The sequence below is a fragment of the Gorilla gorilla genome, chromosome 19, assembly GCF_029281585.2.
Source record: "Gorilla gorilla gorilla isolate KB3781 chromosome 19, NHGRI_mGorGor1-v2.1_pri, whole genome shotgun sequence".
In the NCBI taxonomy this organism is placed as follows: domain Eukaryota; kingdom Metazoa; phylum Chordata; class Mammalia; order Primates; family Hominidae; genus Gorilla; species Gorilla gorilla.
This window is the reverse complement of record NC_073243.2, coordinates 38,139,973-38,162,002: the sequence shown is the minus strand read 5'-3', so window position 1 is coordinate 38,162,002 and position 22,030 is coordinate 38,139,973. Positions and strand designations below refer to the sequence as shown.

Here is a 22,030-nt window from a genome sequence, read left to right as displayed (position 1 = left end):
CATACAGGTTGGTGAACAAAGGGCAAACACGTACTCAGTACTGGCAGGAGCTGGGGGTTGGGGGTAATAAATTGGAAGGCAATTGGCAATATCTACCAAGATTTTAGGTAAATATATCCTGTGATCAGGCAATTCCACTACTAGAAATTTATCTCACAGATAAATTCCCACGAGTGCACAAACATGTACATAAGAGCTCATTACCATATTATATGAAACAGTAAACTATAGTGAAGGAGCCCAGGGAATTTCTGTGGCACTCTGACATGCTGATATTTTAAATTCAAGACTCTTGAAGGTCAGCAGATGTTGCAAAAGGCTCTCCTCTGATATACCCTTATCAACCTAAGACTGGACCCACCAAAGAGCTGAACTGCATCCCATCTCCTCCCTGGAATCTCATTGTTTATTGCAGAAAAGAAGACTGGGGAATGCAACCACGCCCGGATGGACTTTTTCACATAAGACACGGATTGATGCATTGGATTTCTCCCCAAATAGGATGCTGTGTCAAAGCTGACCAAGTATACAATGCTGTCTTTGGGAGGACCGTATAGCATCTCATCATTGTAGGTATGGCAACATTATCTTTCAAAGAAGAATCTAGAATGGCACAAGGAGAATGGCTTATTCTTTTTAGAGGGCAGCAAGGCCAATCTCTGGCTCAATTGGGTGGGCAGGCTCTTCCTTAAATACCTACAACTTGTTCCTGAAATAGCTGAGAGACCTTCAAGGCAGGGGCTCACTGAGAGAGGGGTGCAAGCAATTGACCTCGTTGTTGCTGACAGTCTCCTTGGCAGAGGCGCAACACCAGGACATGCAAGTAAGAGGAGAGAGATTTCATAACAGACATGCATCATGGAGGAGGGGTTACCTGGCCTTGTGGATAGACTCTGTGAGCTGGCATGAGTTCTGGAAGGGCGGTGCTTCAGTCAACACTGGTGTCCAATGTTCAAGGAAATCCTAGAACAAAGGAATCACGAGACAAGCTCTTAAGCGTTTGTTGGTACAGACTGCTGTACTGGATGTTCAGGACTCTTTTTTTATCCAGAAGATAAACAAGGGAAGCAGTCACGTGACATCTGAAGTGGGCTCTCTTTCACACACAGATTCATAAAGGATGCTCAACCACAACAAGCAATTCATTGAGTAAAAAAGGTGAATTAGTAACTCACGGTAAAATTACTGTTTCAAAATTTCTTGTTTTGTCATGTAGGCTTAAAGGGGAACATGTTCATCTTTACAAAAGCATCGTAGCAAGCGCCAACAGGCCAGAGACAAAGGATAAATGACTAAGTTCTTTCATAGACAGGATGGCAGTGCAAGAGGCAAGTGTGAGAATGTGGCTTGTCCACCTGCCAGGAGATAATTGCCGCTAGAGCAGGGGTTCCCAGCCTTGATGTACATTAGAATCAACTGAGAAGGGACTGTAAGTCCCCATGTGGCAGCCCAGGCTGATCAAATCAGACCATCTGGAGATAAGGCCTGGCTTCAGTATTTTCAAACCTCTCCAGATGATTCCACTGAACATCCTAGGCAGAGAACCAATTCCCCTTGGAGTGGAACTTTCTTCCACCACTGTAAGGTCTTCAGTCCTCTCGTTCTCAGGAGATAGAGGCTTCTGTTGAATCAATTGATGTTGATACAGCAGAACAATTAGCATAGAAGAAACCTGTAATAGGCATATTACAAATGCAAACATACCTTGGTTAATGCATGACATTTTTAACTTGTCCCCAGGATGTATGGATTGAGGGGAGATCATTCTGAGCAGGGCAGGGAACAATGCTGTGTTGGTCTCCAGTGTCCCCAGGGCCCAGCCCAGTCTCTTGCACAGAGTACACGCTCCATAAACATTTGCTGAAGGATTGGATGACTTTTAGGGGAAATTGCCTGTTTCCAACATTAAACTTTTGCAGAAGAGATGGTGAATAGGTCAACTGAGCACCAAGAAGGTATTTATAATGCTCTCCATAAATTGATTGTGGGAGATGTAATATATCCAACTACAACCCATCCTCATGGATGTGAAGAGGGGAAATAACAAACACCTAAAAATTTAACGTGCTTTAATTTTTTTTTTTTTTTTTTTTTTGGAGACAGGGTCTTGCTCTGTCACCCAAGCTGGAGTGCAGTGGCGCGATCTCGGCTCACTGCAAGCTCCGCCTCCCGGGTTCACGCCATTCTCCTGCCTCAGCCTTCCGAGTAGCTGGGATTACAGGCGCCCGCCACCAGGCCTGGCTAATTTTTTGTATTTTTAGTAGAGACGGGGTTTCACCATGTTAGCCAGGATGATCTCCATCTCCTGACCTTGTGATCCGCCGCTTTAAAATTTTTAAATAAAGTAACATGAGTTAATTTGTCACTTTGGAAAACAACTGACATTTGGAACCTGTCAAATTGAGAACAATTTCACTGAATTTATGAATAAAAAATAAAATGTGGGCCAAACGTATCACACAGTGGCCTGAACTCTACAGAGAGGAGAACTCAGTAGGCAATGAGTGTGCAACAGTCTATTTCCAGTGTAATAATTATGGATCTGATTTGAATTTCAATTCCATAGAGCATAAAATCCCCAGCAATAGCTTCTTGCTTCCAGGTAGCGACATGGCATAATGCATGTGGATCGCATTCCTGTGCACGCAATTGGTATCACACGGCTCTTACTCCAACAGGAAGGGCTTTACTATCTGAAGAGGAAAATGTATACGAAAGACAGAATAAACCTTCGAAGTTTACTTTAATCAAAGAATAGTCACACAATTATCTTTGCAAAATGCACCTCTTTTCTTAAATGGTTGTATTTCCTGTTTAAATGCACACCTAGAAACATTTCAATCATGCTATAGTTCTTTTTCATATCTTTAGTGTTTTTTTATTATGAAACCAACATACACATATGGTAAAAGTTTCTAGACAATAAACAATGTAGAAAGTTACTGCTACTAGTTTGAATTTTATTGGTAGTATCTACTACAAAGGAGTAAGGTGATAACTTTTAAAGCTCTCAGTAGGTATGTAAATATGAGAACTGGTCACAGAAAATGCTAAAGAGTAAAAACAATTAATTAATTTAAGAATTGTATAATAGCCAGAGTCTGTCTTGCCCTTCATTCTTTTTTTTCAAATGTGTCACCAGTAAAAAGGTGACATTTTACTCTGTCACCTAGGCTGGAGTGCAGTGGTGTGGTCATAACTCACTGCAGCTTTGAACTCCTGGGCTCAAGTGATCCTTCCACCTCAGCCTCCCAAGTAGCTGGGACTACAGGCGTGTTCTACCACATGCAGCTACTTTTTTTTTTTTTTTTTTTTTTTTTTTTTAGACGGAGTCTCCCTCTGTTGCCCAGCCTGGAGTGCAGTGGCGCGATCTCGGCTCACTGCAAGCTCCGCCTCCCGGGTTCACGCCATTCTCCTGCCTCAGCCTCCGGAATAGCTGGGACTACAGGAGCCCACCACCACGCCCGGCTAATTTGTTTGCATTTTTTTAGTAGAGGCGGGGTTTCACCGTGTTAGCCAGGATGGTCTCGGTCTCCTGACCTTGTGATCCGCCTGCCTCGGCTTCCCAAAGTGCTAGGATTACAGGCGTGAGCCACCGCGCCTGGCTAATTTTTTTTAGTTTTTGTAGAGACAGGGTCTTTCTATGTTGTCCAGGCTGGATTTGAACTCTTGACCACAAGTGATCTCCCACCTCAGCCTCTGAAAGTGCTAGGATTACAGGTGTGAGCCACTGCATCTGGCCTTATTCTATTTTTATTTAGTTTATAACTCTTCTATTTGCAAACATTTTATTCATTACACAACAAATCATTTAACAGCTATGAATACAATGCCACTTAATAGAAATATAAATATTCAATGATGTAACTTGCACAAAACATTTAGACATATATAGTGTATGTATATGTATCCAACTGGTTATAACCAGTTTGTTCTAACAAAAGGATTTCAAAATTTAACTTTTGGTACATATAAAGATAAAAAGGTATGGTAATAAAATCTTAAAAGAGTATTTTCTAAAAATTATCAGGCTAACTTACATTTTAGAGAAAATTTCAAAGCTACAAACTTTTAAAATCTTTACCTTTTAATGGTTAAAAATCATCCATTATAATTTCCCTAAAAATATGTACATTTATCTAAGCTATTGGCATGCTTTTGTAAAGATCAAGAATATTAAAAATATTAACCTTTTCACTCATATTTGCAGCTTGTAGCTTCTTTTGCTGTAGGTAACTCTGGAGTGAATTTCATCGTCTAGTCAGCAGGGTAATGTAAGAAAAGCGTTGTCACCAACACTTCAGGACACCTGCGTTACTATACCTCTCAGGTCGTGAAAGAAGGGAGATTAATTACAAGGGTAATTACCTTAACCCCAGCCTGGCTTTCACTGAAGTAGTTAAAGGTCTTGGTGACATGTCCTTTCCATGTCATAAGGGACAAAGGCCACCCAAAGACACTATCTAGAAAAATGTAATTTGATTCATTTTTTTTTTTTTGAGACAGAGTCTCACTCTGTCATCCAGGCTGGAGTGCAGTGGCGCAGTCTCGACTCACCGCAACCTTTGTCTCCCAGGTTTGATTGATTCTCCTGCCTCAGCCTTCCAAGTAGCTGGGATTAAAGGTGTGCGCCACCACGCCTGGCTAATTTTTGTATTTTTAGTAGAGATGGGGTTTTGCCACGTTGGCCAGGCTGGTCTCAAACTCCTGACCTCAAGTGATCCGCCTGCCTCGGCCTCCCAAAGTGCTGGAATTACTGGCATGAGCCACCGCGCCTGGCCGTGTCTTTACTATTTATTCAAAGTCTCAGAATTAATGAAGTCGCATGTTAATTTGAAGATTTTTGTCTGGTAAAGAAGCAAATAATTTGTTTTGCACCCAAATGGTAGTTTATGTCCCTGTTGAATATTAGCTAGGTTTGTATTCAACCCAGTAATCTTCTTTCTTTTTATTTTTGCAGGCACAAATACATTCCTTTATTAGGGTAGCCCTTGCACTTATAAAGAAACCTTCCTCAAAAAGGAAGTGTACAAAATGATGAAGCTACGATAGTTTATTTCAACATACTAAACCAAAAAAATAAGAAAACAACTAATTTATTTGGAAAAAAAATTCTGTACATGCAAGGTTGGCTTGATTGACCATAATGTATTTCAGCAAAAAAAAATTAGATACACCACACGTAATAAAGCTTTCTATGTACACAGTAAATAGTAAATAACTTTGCTAAGTGACCAGACATTTGAAAAAATGAAAACACAGTTGTAAAACAAAGTACATAAGAATATTGTGACCTTATTTAACTGTACAAAAAGCAATCATTCTCTCCAGCCTTCCATTTTCACTTACATTTTCTTTAACAGGATTAAGCCCCAAATTGAAGGGATTAAATCCTTTCTTCCTAATGCCTTGGGAATATCAGATTCTCTTTCAAATCTTTAACTGTTTACAAAGGAGCAGAGCACTTAAAGGGAAATGGTGGGAAAGAAAGAGATTTCAATTCTGTGCCACTCATCTAGATTCTGCTGGGGAAGATTTCCCAAGTCCACTATCAATTCACTCAACTTGGTTTAAAAACATAATACCTGATTGTAGGACTAATTTGGCTTTTATTTAGCCCATCTGCAGCTTTATCATTAAAAATCAGCTCCTGACATTAGCCCTTAGCTCAATATCTACAAATGAAATTTGGGAATTCTACAACAGTGATGTTAGCATATTTAAATATAAAATGCAAAATGATTAATTTTTAAATATGCAAACTGCTACATTTTCTCAATAATCAATTCATGCACAAATAAAAAACGGCAATAGGAAAAGCAGAAAAATATGGATGTTTCTAAATGAGACAATGAGACAATTATAAAAATTTCATATATTAATATCAAGACAAGACTGGGGCCAGCTTACATTGTAAGAAAAACTATTATTGTATATAATTGGGCAGCAAAACCCAGTCTTGTCTAAAAGCAATGGATCAAACTGTCTTCTCAAGTCCTTCCTGGCCATATTTCTATGTGCTCCAATGAAACATTTTTAATAAATGCAATCTATCATAGAACTACAAGTTTTTATATTCGTAAATAATGAACTTAACTTTATTATAGCAATGATTTAAATACATGTGCTGTAAAAAAAAACTTGTAAACACACTCCTAATTTTTTTCTTTACCTGCAAGATATTTTTAAAAGATTACACAACTTCTTGATTCTTTAAGAACTAAGAACCAAAGTATTGAACATAATAAATAAATGTGCAACCTTCAACCTAGTAATCTTAATGTTGCCAAGAATTACCCAGCTTCTCAAATGCTCTTGGAGTCAGTTTTCATTTTATTGTTTTCCTCATTAATTAATGAGTTGAATAAAGTCCTTGTCCTGTGTTTATGTGTATGAGAGTCATGTCTTGTGACCTTTTGGAAATTACATGTGATCATTTTTGAAGGTCATGTACTGAGATGTTTGAGATTATCCTGGCAGAGCCCAAGAAACTGATTTGCCTGCTCATCTTTTCTTGACCTCTGAAGCGAATCCTGGGTGGTGACAGAACTTGAACTTTCTGACTCTCTAGTTCTTTTGCCCTTTCTACTGATTTTATGTATTAATATTTGTTTTTGTTTCTGGTTTGTACATCTTCAGTGGTGACAGAACTTGAACTTTCTGACTCTCTAGTTCTTTTGCCCTTTCTACTGATTTTATGTATTAATATTTGTTTTTGTTTCTGGTTTGTACATCTTCAGTGGTGACAGAACTTGAACTTTCCGATTCTCTAGTTCTTTTGCCCTTTCTACTGATTTTATGTATTAATATTTGTTTTTGTTTCCGGTTTGTACACCTTCAGTAACTTACTCCCTACTGGTAGCAACAAAACAATGATTGGGGACTTGCTTTCATGGTCTATTTGGTTATCTCAGTTGGATGAATAAGGGAGACCTGTTCTTTGTTGGGTGAGATTTGACAAGAGAATTCGATTTATTAGTCTTTTTTGTTTCTGTTATTTTAATGTTTGTTTATAAACAACCTTAAAGCAATCGAGAATTACATGCTATATTAGTCAGGCTTCTCCAGAGAGCTAGAACCAGTGGGATATGTGGAAGGGCATTTATTAGGGAGGAAATGGCTCACACAATCACAGAGGTGGAGAAGTCCCACCACATGCTGACTGTGGGAGAACCAGAGAAGCTAGCAGCGTGGCTCAGTCCAAGTCTGAAGCCTCAGAACCAGGGAAGCCGACAGTGCAGCCCCCAGCCAGGCCTGAGAATTCTGAGATCGTTGATTGTCAATCTTGAGTCACACTGGGGGTGAAATGGTTATGCTAGTAAATTCTGGCAGAGATTGTTTCATTGCTCTTCAGTGGGGAAAGCACTTGCAAGCAATACTCAGAGTGATGTGTCCAAATGGATCACTGGATGTTGTTACTGTATAATCTGAACAGGAACCAACACTTCATGGATAAGTACCATTAGCAAGAAAAGGAACCAAATGGAAGGGTAAATGGTTTTAGGTTAACCCACCAAGAGTGCTAGAAAATCAATTTAAAGTATATGTCTTACAGACAGTGGTGAGACATTAGTACTATTTTCACATACTATTTATTTATTTATTTATTTAGAGTGTCACTCTGTCACCCAGGCTGGAGTGCAGTGGTGCAATCTTGGCTCACTGCAATCTCTGTCTCCTGGGTTCAAGAAATTCTCCTGCCTCAACCTCCTGAGTAGCTGGGATTACAGGCATGTGCCACCACGCGCAGCTAATTTTTTTTTTTTTTTTTTTTTTAGTAGAGGTGGGGTAATGCCATGTTGGCCAGGCTGGTCTCGAACACCTGACCTCAAGTGATCCTGCCTCAGCCTCCCAAAGTGTTAGGATTACAGGTGTGAGCCACTGCTCCCAGCCTCACATACTATTTAAATTGCATTTGATGTAAACATCTATTGTTTGTCTTTCCCCCCTGCTTTTCCTTTAGGCAGCCTTTGCCTGACACATTCTTTGTGGTCTGGGGGCAATGCTGGATATTGTTAATCAGCCATCCCTTCGCCATGCTTAACAGAGTTCTGCCTCCTAGGAATGTAAATCTGAGCAGAATGACAAAAAAGGGGTTTAAAGCTAAACATCATACTAACAGCATCCGAAATGCCTGGCCATGGTTGCCTGACTGAGATCCTTAGCTGCCTTTCATTCCTTGGGACTGCCTGCTTCTTCAGCTTTCCCTTCCATTCTGTTTATATTAGCTAGACCAAGTTTATGTGGCTTACAACCAAGTACCATAACTGACAAAACATCCTATTTTCCAGGTGAAGTGATTTAAGTCAAGTCCTACACTCGGTGGTCCAATCAACTTCTAACCCATGGCTCTTTCTTCATGGCTTCTGGGAAACACAGATTCATAGTGCTCCCTTTGTGCCATTACAGAATATCTCACTTATATTGAAGAATTGACTTCTCTTCACAGAGGTCTTTTCCTACTGAAAAACTTCCTTAAAAGAGAAAAATATTCTAAATATACTTCTAGAAATGACAATGTCTTTGTTGATTGACTTAGATTCAGCTTATTTTAATTACATATATTGTTTGATCTAATGAAGTGTTACGGCAGGACAGAAGGGTGAAATTAAAAATCTGAAGGAAATCTTTAATAATCTTATATACTTAAAAAAGTAGTACGCAAACTGACAGAAAAAGTATTTTATTTATTTATAATATCATTTTGTAAACAATCACACTGTGCACTTTTTAATTCAATAATAAGAACAATTTTTTTCTAGGGATTTATAGCAAACCCTATATAAAGTGAATGACTTAATACACGAGTGAAGATGACTAGGGTAGAATAATTTCTGAAAATGTCAAATTACAGCACTTGATACAAAGACTGATGATAACTATCTGTACCATAAAAATTTACATGCCATGAAACATTAATTTATAATTTTAAATATACAGTAAAACATAGTTATAAAAAGAGTATTAAATTTATTATAAACCAGTGAATTACTCAGAGAAATATTTATTAAAACCTACTAAAAACCAGTAAATATTGCAACTGAGGTAAAAATTTATAAGTAAACAAAACTATCATTTATAAGGACCAAGAAGTAAACAAAAGGGCAGACATTTTCTGATGACTGTGTCTACTCCTTGATATTTTGAAGCAGCTTCAACAAATGTGACTCAATAACCTGTTGAACTAGAACAGATAGGTAATCAAGATTACAGCACAGTGACTATAAAATTTCTTTTAAAACTATCAAATTTAACTTATCCCCAATATTTTCCTAAAATAAAGTTATTTCTAAGCAGGATACATACATAGTCTGAGGGCAATAATACAATGCAATGCTTTAAAAAACTTGAAACTTAGTCTGTCACTGAGTAACTGTCCAAGTTACTGGACGTTGTGTCTTTGTTTCTTTATTTTTGAAACTGAAGGAGAGTCCAGAATACAAGGTTATCCTAAGGTTGCCCTATAAATAGTTTGCTATCAAAATATGAAATAAATCTTATAAACAGGTATGCACTTATCCTCCAGTAACCAATTATTTGGGTTGGTGAAAAGTATAGTAACAAACTCATTTCTAGACTTTATAGGAATTTGTGGACTTTTCCCAAAGTTAAAAGTGTATGTCAGGAGTTGGGATAACATGTTTTAGGATTACAGTGATAAAGATGGTTTGGAGTACTGGCTTATACTATTTACAGAGCTTTACTAAGATAGGACACAGGAGTTCTAACATACTTACCACTTCTATAGCCTAGGGCTACAGCTAGATCCATAGAATTATATCCAGAGTCAGTTTCAATTGTTGGATCAGCCCCACTTTCTATACCAAAATAGAAAAAACTACATAAATGAAATGAAAATGCAGATATGTTTGTCTGTTATTGGCTCATGTACAAATAGCTGGAGAGATTTTTCAGTTTGGAGAATGTTTTTAGGATAGTCTGACAAAGTACAGAGTGCATGGGGTACTTAGAATTTACTTTAGTGGATTGGAGGGAAGACACTTCAAACAAACAGCATCCTCTAGAGCAGCTGAAACTCAAACACAACTAAAGCTCACGCATAAAGACACTGTACAAAGACAACAATAGTGAATTCATTTTCTTTTCTTCTTCTTTTTTTTTTTTTGACAGAGCCTTGCTCTGTCGCCCAGGCTGGAATGCAGAGGCACAGTCTCGGCTCATTGCAACCTCTGCCCCTGGGGTTCAAGCGATTCTCCTGCCTTAGCATCCTGAGTAGCTTGGATTACAGGCTCCCACCTGCCTGGCTAATTTTTGTATTTTTTGTAGAGACGGGGTTTCGCCATGTTGGCCAGGCTGGTTTGAACTCCTGATCTCAAGTGATCCACCCACCTCGGCCTCCCAAAGCGCTGGGATTACAGGCTTGAGCCACTGTGCCTGGCCACACAGTGGATTCACATGTGACCCCCCAAATGAAAGCAACAAGGATAAAAGGTCCAATTGCAGGTGTGGTATGTGATGGAGCTGCTTCTCACATGGGCAACTTTTGGTGGCAGGTGCTCTAAGGGTGAAGAGCAGCAAGATTCATGTATTTAACAATAGTTAATGATTCTCCTGAGTAGTACCAGGGGAGGCCAGGTCGAAAAAATAAAATCAAGTCCTCACATGGCATTTTCTAAGTTTTTATCTGCTTACCTAAGAGCATCTTTACACATTTCACATGATTTCCATGTACAGCATAAAGCAGAGGTGTTCCTCCATTCTGCAAAATGAAAAGGTGATTCAGAGTTTTTCACGGTGAGCAAGACTCAAGTAATTTAATGCTGCTGTGAGAAGTTTTACTAGCATTAGACATACAATCATTTAAAGTAATTTTAATATTGTGTGAAGGATACTTAAATCAGAACTAATAATTGAGTCTATGATATTAACTTTTTCTACGTATTTAGCTAATTAATTATTCTTCTTTATTTATTCTTTTATTTATTTTTTAGAAATAGGGTCTCACTCTGTCACCCAGGCTGGAGTACAGTGGTGCAATCACAGCTCACTGCAGCCTCAAACTTCTGGGCTCAAGCTATCCTCCCGCTTCAGCCTCCCAAGTGGCTGGGACTACAGGTGTACACCACCATGCTCAGTCTATTTCTTCTTTAATAAAACTTACTCCATCTCTCCCAAACCAAATAAATTCTAAAACTTGCTAGAGTCATTTTAAATTTAGTATTACAAACTTACCCAATCATATTCATTTACATCAACTCCACAATCAAGCAGCATTTTGACAATATCTGTGTAGCCTTTACTACAGGCCAACGACAGTGCACTTTCTCGACCTTTTCCTAAAAGTTGGGGATCAGCACCCTGGTATGGGAAGTAGAGATAAAAGACTTCTCAATTAGTTTAAACAAGAATATTGTTATTCCTGTCAACAATAATTATAGTTCAACACTAGGCCTGGTAATGTTCTGGGCTCAATAAAGAAATAATGTAAACTTTTACTCATGGATGCTTTTATTGAGATTGCCTGGATGCCTTCCTTCCTCCGTCCTGTATCAATCCTAATTATCCTTTCACTCTGGAGTCAAGTCACAGCTCCTCCATGAAGCCTTCTCCTTCAAAGCTGACAGTACTTCTGTTCCCGTGGGATGTAGAGGGGTCTGGGCATTAAATTATTTCTTACTGTTGCATGTATGATTAGTCTTGCCTTCCCAACTAGATCCAAGTTCCACAAGAATATGAAAAGCATTAAACTTTTTTTGGTAGCCTCTACCATTATATCTAGCTGGCTGGATATATAAAAACTCTACTAAAGACTTAACTGAACTTAAGTAACTATACATATACATTTTTGGAGGCATTTTCCTTACATTCTGAAGTAGGAACTCTACCACAGCTATTTGCCCGTGTGCTGCAGCCCACATCAGAGGAGTAAATCCTTCTTCATCCGTGTGATTGATAACATTTTCTATTTAAAAGAAAAGCAATTTTTGTGATCTAATTTAACAACCATATCTTAATATCACTATGAAAAACTGGCATTCCGAAGAGTTGATTATAATACTCAGTAAAGTTCACTTTGTGCTGACTTTTCGTTGGTGTCCTATTGCATGTTGTTGTAATTTGTAGTCTGAGTGTATTAAAATATGCCTCAATGTACATAGCCGGGTTCAGATAACATATTACTTAAAGTATAAACTACCAGACATGACATAATGCCAGGTACAAGGCAGTCAAGAGAACACTGGTCTCAGAATCAGGAGACCACAGTTTGAATCCTGGCTCTGTCACTTTCCAGCCATGTGACCCTGGGCAAGACACTTAATTTCTTCAATATACAGAATTCCTTGCTTACCTCAACGTACAGTTGGGAGGATCATAATAAAAGTGAGATTATATGATAGCCCTCAGCATTACAGAAATATATAAACTTATTGAATCTTATTAAAGCTATCTTCTACTCCATAGCTAACATTGCTGCCTGTGAATTTCTCTCATTCTTGTGGTTTGCTAACATAATGTTATGTGGATGACAGATAATATAATGTGAATGAATAGTCTGAAATACAGTATCATGCAATTCTACCTTGAACCCCATTTTCTTCCCTAGATTATCTACTAGTTATTAAGTCCACAGCCTTTTCCCTAAATTTATTTAGTAGATTGAAGAAGCCTCCAAATATTCATAAACAAACAGAAATATAAGATTCTTTCTTATAAAAATGACATGATTAAGCAAAATAAAACTCTTTGATCAGACTCCCTGTATTCAATAAACAGTTTTGGAACAACTGGCTAACTTTTTAAAGCATGAAAATAAAAATACAGCTCAATCTTTACTTCATTACAACAAAACATATTCCATATGAGTTAAATATTGAAATGTAAAAAGGAAACCCCAGAAGTTCTAGAATAAGGAATGAGTGAATTTATTTATAATCTTGAAATGGGAAATCCTTTCTAAGCAAGATATACAATCCAGAAGTCACAAAGAAGAAAATAAATTTATGACTTACAAATGTTATGCTTTCAGAACTTCATAAAGGAAGTCAAAGGAAAAATGACAAGCTGGGGAACAATATATGCAACATAAACAACAACAACAACAAAAGCTAATTTCCTTAATTTAGAGTTTACATACTAATATATAGCAGGCAGGTCACACGCAAAAAATTCCAGTAGACCATAACTTAAAAAATGTAAATGAAACTACTCTGAGATGCCATTTTTCACACATCAGATTAGCAAAATTTGGAGTCTGCTAATATCCTGTATCAGTGAGGGCGTGGGGAAACAGAAACTCTAGCTCTTGTGTGAGGACACACATCTGGTTATATATATAAAATATATATTTACATATATAAAAAAAACGTGTATATGTATATATATATATATACCCTTTGACCCAGCAAATCTACTTGTGGGAATCTGCCCTATAGATATACTTTTAAATTTTAAGTATAAACTTAAAACTTAAGGGGGGCAGTTAAAAAAAAAAACATAGAACACGTACATGCAATACAATGCACACTTATGGAACTATGAAAAGAATAAAATAGGTCTTTAATACATGCTTATATGGAAAGCTCTCCACAGTATTCAGTGTAAAACGGTGCAATGTAGTGTATATTTTCCCTTTTGTGTAAATAACAAGCACATATACATTCTCACACATAACCCGAAACATAAATAGAAATGTTTTCAAACAAATTTACTGAAAATGTAAGAAACTTATAACATTTGCTTTTGGGGAAAAGGCAACGGTGGTAAAGGAACTTTTACGCTTTATATTCCTTTTTTTTTTTTTTTTTACTATCTATTGGGTTATCTGCCTGGTGAGTTTATGTAACTATTTGTTTTTGTCTTTAGGACTTTCTTATATTAAAATAAAACAATAACAAATCTAATAAATCCTATTGAGTTTGTTTAAATATTTTTAAATAGGCTATTACCTTGTTCGATACGAGTAGCCAGATAGAGCATCTCTCCCTGAGCAGCCAACTGGTGAACAGACAAAGCTGAAAGAGTATCATAAAATGCTTCATGCATTATCTATAGGGTACACTTGCATCATCCCATGGTTCATGTTTGTGTCACCAATTTTCTTTTCCAAAACAAAAACTACAATTTTATTGTTTTAAAAATATAACTTAAAATGTATCCTAAAATTAAGGCTGGGCACAGTGGCTCATGCCCATAATCCCAGCACTTTGGGAGGCAGAGGCAGGTGGATCACTTGAGGTCAGGAGTTCGAGACCAGCCTGGCCAACGTGGCAAAACCCTGTCTCTACAAAAAATACAAAAATTAGCTGGGCGTGGTGGCATGCGCCTGTAATCCCAGCTACTTGGGAGGCTGAGGCTGGGGAATCACTTGAATCAGAGAGGCAGAGGTTGCAGTGAACTGAGATTGTGCCACTGCACTCCAGTCTGGGCGACAGAAAAAAAAAAGTACCCTAAAATTACAAGTACTCATTCTGTATCTGAGAATTGATTCATATTTATTTAAGGTAATTCTGATATCTACAATTTTGTTTTTATGAGACAGGGTTTCGTCATGTTGTTCTGGCTGGCCTTGAACTCCAGGGCTCAAGCAGATCCTCCCACCTTGACCTCCCACAGTGCTGGGATTACAGGCATGAGCCACCATGCCTCGGCCTTTTTTTAAAATCTACAAATTGGTATTATCAATGAAATCTATTCTGAAGAAATGGCTTAGATATTTAATTTTTAAAATGCTATTTCTGCATCCAAACTTATCAGGAAGATGGGTCTTAAGACATGAAGACACTCTTTTGTCTTTTTATTGACTGACCCCATTGTGGTCTTAAATACTTTTATTTCGAGATTCTATTTTCTTTTTACAAGGAATGAAGTCACAAATGAAAAACTGGCCTTGAGAGTAAATTTATTTATTTATTTATTTTGAGACAGGGTCTCACTTTATCACCCAGGCTTGAGTGCAGTGGTGTGATCTCAGCTCACTGCAGCCTCAACCTTCTGGGCTCAAGTGATCCTCCTGCCTCAGTGCCCCAAATAGCTGGAACTATACAGGTGGGTGCCACCATGTCCAGATAATTTTCATATTTTTTGCAGAGACAGGGTTTTGCCATGTTGCCCAGGTCTTCAACTCCTGAGCTCAAGTGATCCGCCAGCCTCAGCCTCCCAAAGTGCTAGGATTATAGGCATGAGCCACTGCGCCTGGCCTGAGAATAAATTCTTGAGTGTAGGCCTAGCTGTGGCTAATTAGCTGTGTGATGTTGGATAAGTTTAAACATTTTTGTCTGTAACATGAGATGTAAATCAAATGATCTTAGGTATTTGTTTTTAGCTCAAAAATTCTATGGTGGATTATTTTAAGACAACTTCTTTAAAGACAATGCCAAATAGGGAGAGTTCTCCTTAAAAATTAGTAGCATTTGATCATTGACTTCAATGATGCGATTGGATGGCCTTACTACAGAAGGAAAAGCAATTAGTGTCCTATGCAAATTTATATAAGTAAACCAGAAATGGCCTACAGGTGGGGTGAGAGTCCTACAGGAAGATTCTTCCTAGCTCAGTTGGTACAGTATGTGACTCAGAAATCAGGAGGGATTTAGTGTTTCCAAAGAAAAAACAGATTTTGTCATGCTTTAGAATATAGATATATTTATCTTACATTCTCAAATACAGTAACTAACAGAAACACAGTTAAATACTAACACAAATGCAGTTGCTGTTTTTCTTTTTTTAACATACTTATACTATATAGAGTATTTTTGTATTTTAAATAGAAAAACTTCCTCTAGAATGATTCTACTTTAAAAAAATTGTGGATTCAAGGTGTTAAAAGAGGTGATTTCATATTCATATTATATTCAAATTCAAAATTACAGTGCAAATCACTCAGCTTTTACTACAAAATCATTTATTGATCAGTGATCTGGTTTATAAGTAAAATGTGAAGCCTTGAACTCTAAGAAGATGAAAATACAGTGTCTTAATTTCAAAGGGCTCAGAATTATTATTTTTAATCTCTATTATTTATTAACTCACTATTTTTGTAGTAAAACTTTTACGTTTTCATAATTAATATTTTAATCTGTATTTGCTCTCAACAGAGAAATATAACACATGAACTATTTATTTATTATTGATTGATTGGAATCACGGTCTCACTCTGTTGCTCAGGCTGGGGTACAGTGGCATGATCACAGCTCACTGCAGCCTTGACCTCCTGGGCTCAAGTGATCCTCCTGCCTTAGCTTCTTGAGTATGTGGGACTACAGGTGTTTGCCACCACACCTAGCTAATTAAAAAAATTTTTTTTTGGTAGAGATGGGATCTTGTTATGTTGCTCAGGCTGGTCTTGAACTCCTGAACTCAAGTAATCCTCCTACCTCAGCATCCCAAAGTGCTGGGATTACAGGTGTGACCCGCCATGTCTAGCCCCACATGAAATATTTAAAAATGCAAGAATATATGAAAAAGTTTACAACTGCTAAAACTACTAGGACATCACTTAAGCTTTCAAAAAAGTTACGTATAATGCATTTATTTATTTTTAATTGACAAATAATAATTGTGTATATCTATGGAGTACAAAGGGGTATTTTAATATATGTTTACATTATGGAATGATTAAAGCCAATTCACAAATCTATCACCTCACATACTTATTTTTTCGTGGTGTAAACATTTAAAATTTACTCTTTTAGCAATTTTGAAAAATACAATGCATTATTATTTTTTATTTTTATTTTTTTGAGACAGGGTCTCACTCTGTCACCCAGGCTGGAGTGCAATGGTGCTATTTCAGCTCATTGCAACCTGCTCCTCCCAGATTCAAGTGATCCTTTCACCTCAGCCTCCCAAGTAGCTGGGAACACAGGCATGCACCACCACGCCTGGCTATTTTTTGCAATTTTTTTATTTTTTATTTTTTGCATTTTTAGTAGAGACAGGGTCTTGCTATGTTGCCCTGGCCAGTCTCGAATTCCTGAGCTCAAGTGACACACCAGCCTCGGCCTCCCAAAGTGTTGGGATTACAGGCGTGAGCCACCATGCCCAGCCTTCAGTGCATTATATTTATTATAGTCACCATTGTGTACAATAGGTCATTAAGTAGTCCTCCTGTCTAGCTAAAACTTTGTATCCTTTGATCAGTATCTCTACCTTTTCAGCATCTACTCCCCTCTCCCAGCCTCTGGTAAACACCAGTCTACTGTGTACTTCCACTGAGTTCTACTTTTACAGATGTCCCATATAGTGAGATCGTGTGGTATTTGTCTTTCTATGCCTGACTTATTTCACTTAGCATAATGTCCTGCAGGTTCATCCATGTGTCGCCAAGTGACAGAATTTCCTTCTTTTTTAAGGTTGAATAGTATTCCATTGTGTAGTATAACACATTTTCTTTATCCAGAAAATATGCATTTAATGAAATAATGTTTTAAAGTCAAACTCTTGAAACTATTACATTAAGAATAAGAATATAGTAATACATCAGTGGCAAATACTTACAATTTGCTAACAGAGGTGTGGTAGAGACCTCATTTCCTCTGTGTTTGTTGGTTAAAGTAGTTGACTGTTTTATGGGTGAGAAATGCTTTGTTGTAGAGGGGGTGTAGACATGCCTTACTTGAATTCCCGGAGAAGGAGATGTATGGATATTGCATTCAGCTAAGTAAAAAGCAAATGTAAACACATTAAAAGCATTTCAGTAAGAGTTCTATGTCAATGTCTACATTTAAAAAGAAATACATGAGGTGTAATAGCTTCAATTAAACTATTTATCAAGTGATACTAAATTGTTTTTATCATTAAAGTCCATACTTCCTTGTTTGCATAATGGTTAGTCAAAAAAAAAAAAAAAGTCTAGGCTGGGCATGGTGCTCACGCCTGTAACCCCAGCACTTTGGGAGGCCAAGGCAGGTGGATCACCTGAGGTCAGGAGTTCGAGACCAGCCTGGCCAACATGGTGAAACCCCATCTCTACTAAAAATACAAAAAATTAGCCGGGCACGGTGGCACACGCCTGTAATCCCAGCTACTCGGGAGGCTGAGGCAGGAGAACTGCTTGAACCCAGAAGGCGAAGGCTGCAGTGAGCCAAGATCTCGCCACTGCACTCCAGCCTGGGTGACAGAGAGAGGCTCTGGCTCAAAGAAAAAAAAAAGTCTATATAACCATAGTGAAAGTTCTGGAAGAAAATATATTAATCTTGAGTGATGTTATCCTAAGAGAATAGTTTTATTATTCAGGGTATCATTATAAAAGCAAATCTAGAGCATGATGACAGACTTCACTGCATTAAAGCACAGAAAGTGAATGCACATTAAATATTCATAGAACAGGAATATTCAGGAATGGATATTACGCTAATTCATTTCTAAAAGGAACATGATTTTTTTTCTTTTGATTTTATTTTTTGAGACAGAGTCTCACTCTGTCACCCAGGCTGGAGTACAGTGGCATAGTCTTAGCTCACTGCAACCACAGCCTCTGTGGTTCAAGCAATTCTTGTACCTCAGCCTCCCAAGTAGCTGGGATTACACGCAGACGCTACCATGCCCGGCTAATTTTTGTATTTTTAGTAGAGACGAGGTCTCATCATGTTGGCCAGGCTGGTCTTGAACTCCCGACCTCAAGTGATCTGTCCACCTCGGCCTCCCAAAGTGCTGGGATTACAGGCATGAGACACTGTGCCCGGCCCTATGATTTTAAAAGGAATAATAGGGAACTTCATTAGGGAATTTGTAAACAAATATTAAACAAGAAGTTTTTAAAAAAATCAACATGTACTTCCTTTAAATTAGATATTATATAATCTGAAATTATTTTAATTTTGGTTTCTATGAGATTCCAGAAAATCATATTAAAAAATGACTTCTAAACTGTCTTCCCAAACTCAAAATCTCATGATTGGGAAAATAACCCAAATATACCAAAACAAAAACAAATGCAGATATTTATACCATAACTTTCAACCTTTAAATAGGACAGATGCCACCTCCAGGTCAGAGTTAACCTGATCTTGAATATTTTTACTATCTTCTTCATTTAAGGACTTCACAAATCGAGAACACACATTCATATCAAATCGGTTAGGCAATATGAATTTCATTCCCATGGCAACACCCTGAGCTGACCCTTCTTCTGAATTTGGGTCCAGTGGATGTTCTATTTTAATGTCTGGCATGCCAGTTAGGCTATAAGTGCTGGGACACTCTTCCACTATAAGCTGGGCTCCAATATCCAGATTTGTTGATGTAGCCATGATTTCAACTGTAGTTTCAACAACTAAAACATTTCTTCATGATTTCCTCTTGGTTTTGTAAGAGCAGTATCCAGTGTGTTCTTGGAATCTGGATATTTAAAAATCTGAAAGAAAAAATTAGAAAATTGAAAGTATTCTATCAACTTAGGTAAAAACACACAAAATAATCATTTTCAATCAAGTATTGTAACAATTCTCTTGAAAGCACCTATACATAATAGAAAGAATATAATATTCAGAGGTAGAGAAACCTGGGTATGAATCCAAACTTTGCCATTAATTAGCTGTGTGACCTGTAGAAGTTACTCAATCCCTCTGAGCTTCCGTGTCATTTATAAAATAGGGATATCACTATTAACCTTATAAGGTTCTGGTAAAGACCACATGAAATACTGTACAGTGATATTCTCACCTCCATCATTAAATTCCAATACATTTTAGTTACTGTTTCTCCCATTTCCTATATCTGAATATCGCCAAACGGATAAAAGATCAGGCTAACAATGAAAATAAACTTTAATCTCTTACCTAAGGTTAGTTCTTTAATATGCTATGTTTATATAGGTGGCCCTTAGTTTGAAATTAAGAAATGATAATTCATGTTGTATCCAAGTTTATTGGCATTGTTATCTATAACACCTGTGATTCCTAGACCATGAAGGGCTTTACAAAGCTTTGGTTTTGATGAACTGAAGGTACGTTTATGAATTTTTGTTCAGATTAGGCATTAGCAACTTAATGTAGGTTTTCATGAAAAATAAAGTAGGTAGATTATGGATTGGCTTTCCAAGATGTATAGTTGTCTTAGATACATTATCATTTGGGACAGGAAGGAAATTAATAACATCCAGTTAATTTTTTCATGTTAGGGTTAATTGCCTCTTAGAAATTTTGAGAGGGTGCAGGGTGTTTCAAAATTGGAATTGGAATTAAAAGAAAAATGCATTAGGATCACAGTGGAGCAAGGGTCGCCAAACCATACATTTACAGATAACCACCTTCTACAATTTTAAAAACATTTTCAAAGATTAATCTTTATAACAATCCTTTGAGTAGGCAGGTCAGGTAATCATATGTCCACTTAGGAGGGGAAAAAAAGGAAGCTCATGAATTATGAGGGCTTACTCAGCTCTTCTGACTCCATCACTCTGACCATTAAAATGAGGCAGCACTAAACAAAGCCAAAATCTCCACGACAGAGTTGAATAAATAACACATAGTACAGTAAGGAAAAAAAAAAAGGAGGAAGTAAGAAGGTTAATACATTTGGGCAAAAAGAAGGAAACCAGAAAAGAAAATTAGTTCAGTGATTCAAAGGGAGATGGATGTGCAATGCATTAGTCCATGCGTCTTAAAAGGGACGGGACAATATGAACTGTGTTTCCTGAGGGAAGAACCATCTCCCCCTTTCTCCTATCCAGCGGTTGGCTAAGTGCAACTCCCCTAAGCTCTCTGAGCACCCTGCATGTATCTGTATTTTAGCATTTACCATTCTTTTGACAATTTCCATTTAAATAACAGCTAAATTGAAAACTCCCCTAGGATGGGGACCACTCTTACTAATTTTTGCACACAGAACAGTACTTGGTCCTACCAGGCGCTCCATAAATGTTTTCTGATCTTAACTTTAACAATTTTTTCCGTATTCTTTTCTATTTCTAACATTTGCTGATTACACCTGGCTTTCCACTCCCAACATCGCTACTAACTAGCTGGGCACTCCTGGACAAATAAATAATACAAGTTTTCTGAAATTCATCTATTATAAAAAGGTGTTGAAATAAGCCTTTCTAATATTCTTTCCAGCTCTAAACAGCTTCCATGTTACAAATCAGGGTTTATAGATGGAATTACAGGTCTTCGAGAGGAGAATAGCAAATGTGCTTAGGGGAAGGGGGTGGGTGGAAAATGAACGCTTATCTTGGCACAGCAGTCTAACGAGAGGAGAAGCAAAGTTGATTGGTAGGCCAAAATTTTGAAGAACAGGAGAGGGAGGCGGGGGTGAGGGGAGTGGGGTAAACAGGACTTAGAAGAGGTGGTGGTGAGAAAAAGGGGGTAAGGCAATCGATAGCTAGGTTCACCTCCATCTGTCAGAGCCCAGGGATGAAGGGATAGAGAGTCTACGGAGATAAAGTGGGCAGCTATGCTAGTTCCTGTGGATGCTAATAACAGGAGCCCCTCGTTTCTTCCTGATCCTGGAATTATTCTACAAGGAGAGGAAGGTGCTATGAAAATAAATGATGCCTCACAGGCGACAGGTGTCCCAGCGTCCCGAGACAGGAGCCCGCTGTCTCCCGCTGGAGGGGAGACTCTTGCAGGAAAGAAAGTCCGTTCTGTCGCCACCGGCCAGCTGTGCCCGAAAAGTCCCAGGAAGAAACTCTCGCTCATCCGCGGCGAGCGGATCCCGGGCACAGGGGCTGGAGGCCGACCCGGTGAGAGTGCAAGGCCTCGCGACCACCGACGACAGCAGACAGCGAGTCGGGCCTTCCCATCTGAGGCCAGCTTCAGTACAGGCCTCCAAGCCCGGGCTTGTTTTGGCCGCGACGTCACTTCCGATTTCTTCTTTAGCCTTCTGGCTAAAAAACGTTCCGCAGCAGTGCAGCTGAAACTTTCGGGTTTTCTTTTTTTTGTCTCTCTCTCCTTTTTTATTTTTATTTTTATTTTTGCCGCCTTTACGCTCCGAGGCCCATCCTGCCGGAGTACTACACAGACAGGGTCATTTCAGTTGACGGTTCTGGGTCACCAGAGCAGAGGAAGCTCCAGTTTCGCCCTCCGGTCACGCCTCCTACTCCAGATCGCCCCGCCCACCTGACCCGCCT

The 22,030-nt window shown here is 38.2% G+C and overlaps 1 protein-coding gene across 2 annotated transcripts; it reads right to left on the bottom strand.

Annotated features, from left to right (window-relative positions):
- Positions 1-8,667: 8,667 nt before the first annotated feature.
- Positions 8,668-22,026, bottom strand: ANKRA2 (ankyrin repeat family A member 2). Of its 2 annotated transcripts, none has more exons than XM_004058696.4 (9): positions 21,461-22,026; positions 18,923-19,315; positions 17,458-17,616; positions 13,908-13,973; positions 11,826-11,923; positions 11,194-11,319; positions 10,654-10,720; positions 9,738-9,818; positions 8,668-9,184 (listed from the first exon to the last, which is right to left on the bottom strand). In XM_004058696.4, exons 2-9 carry the CDS (start codon positions 19,209-19,211, stop codon positions 9,129-9,131), a joined length of 942 nt encoding a protein of 313 aa, XP_004058744.1. In that variant the 5' UTR covers positions 19,212-19,315; positions 21,461-22,026; the 3' UTR covers positions 8,668-9,128. The 2 variants fall into 2 exon arrangements, with proteins under 2 accessions (XP_004058744.1, XP_018869148.1); XM_019013603.3 differs by having other exon boundaries at positions 18,910-19,315; positions 21,461-22,025.
- Positions 22,027-22,030: the final 4 nt, after the last annotated feature.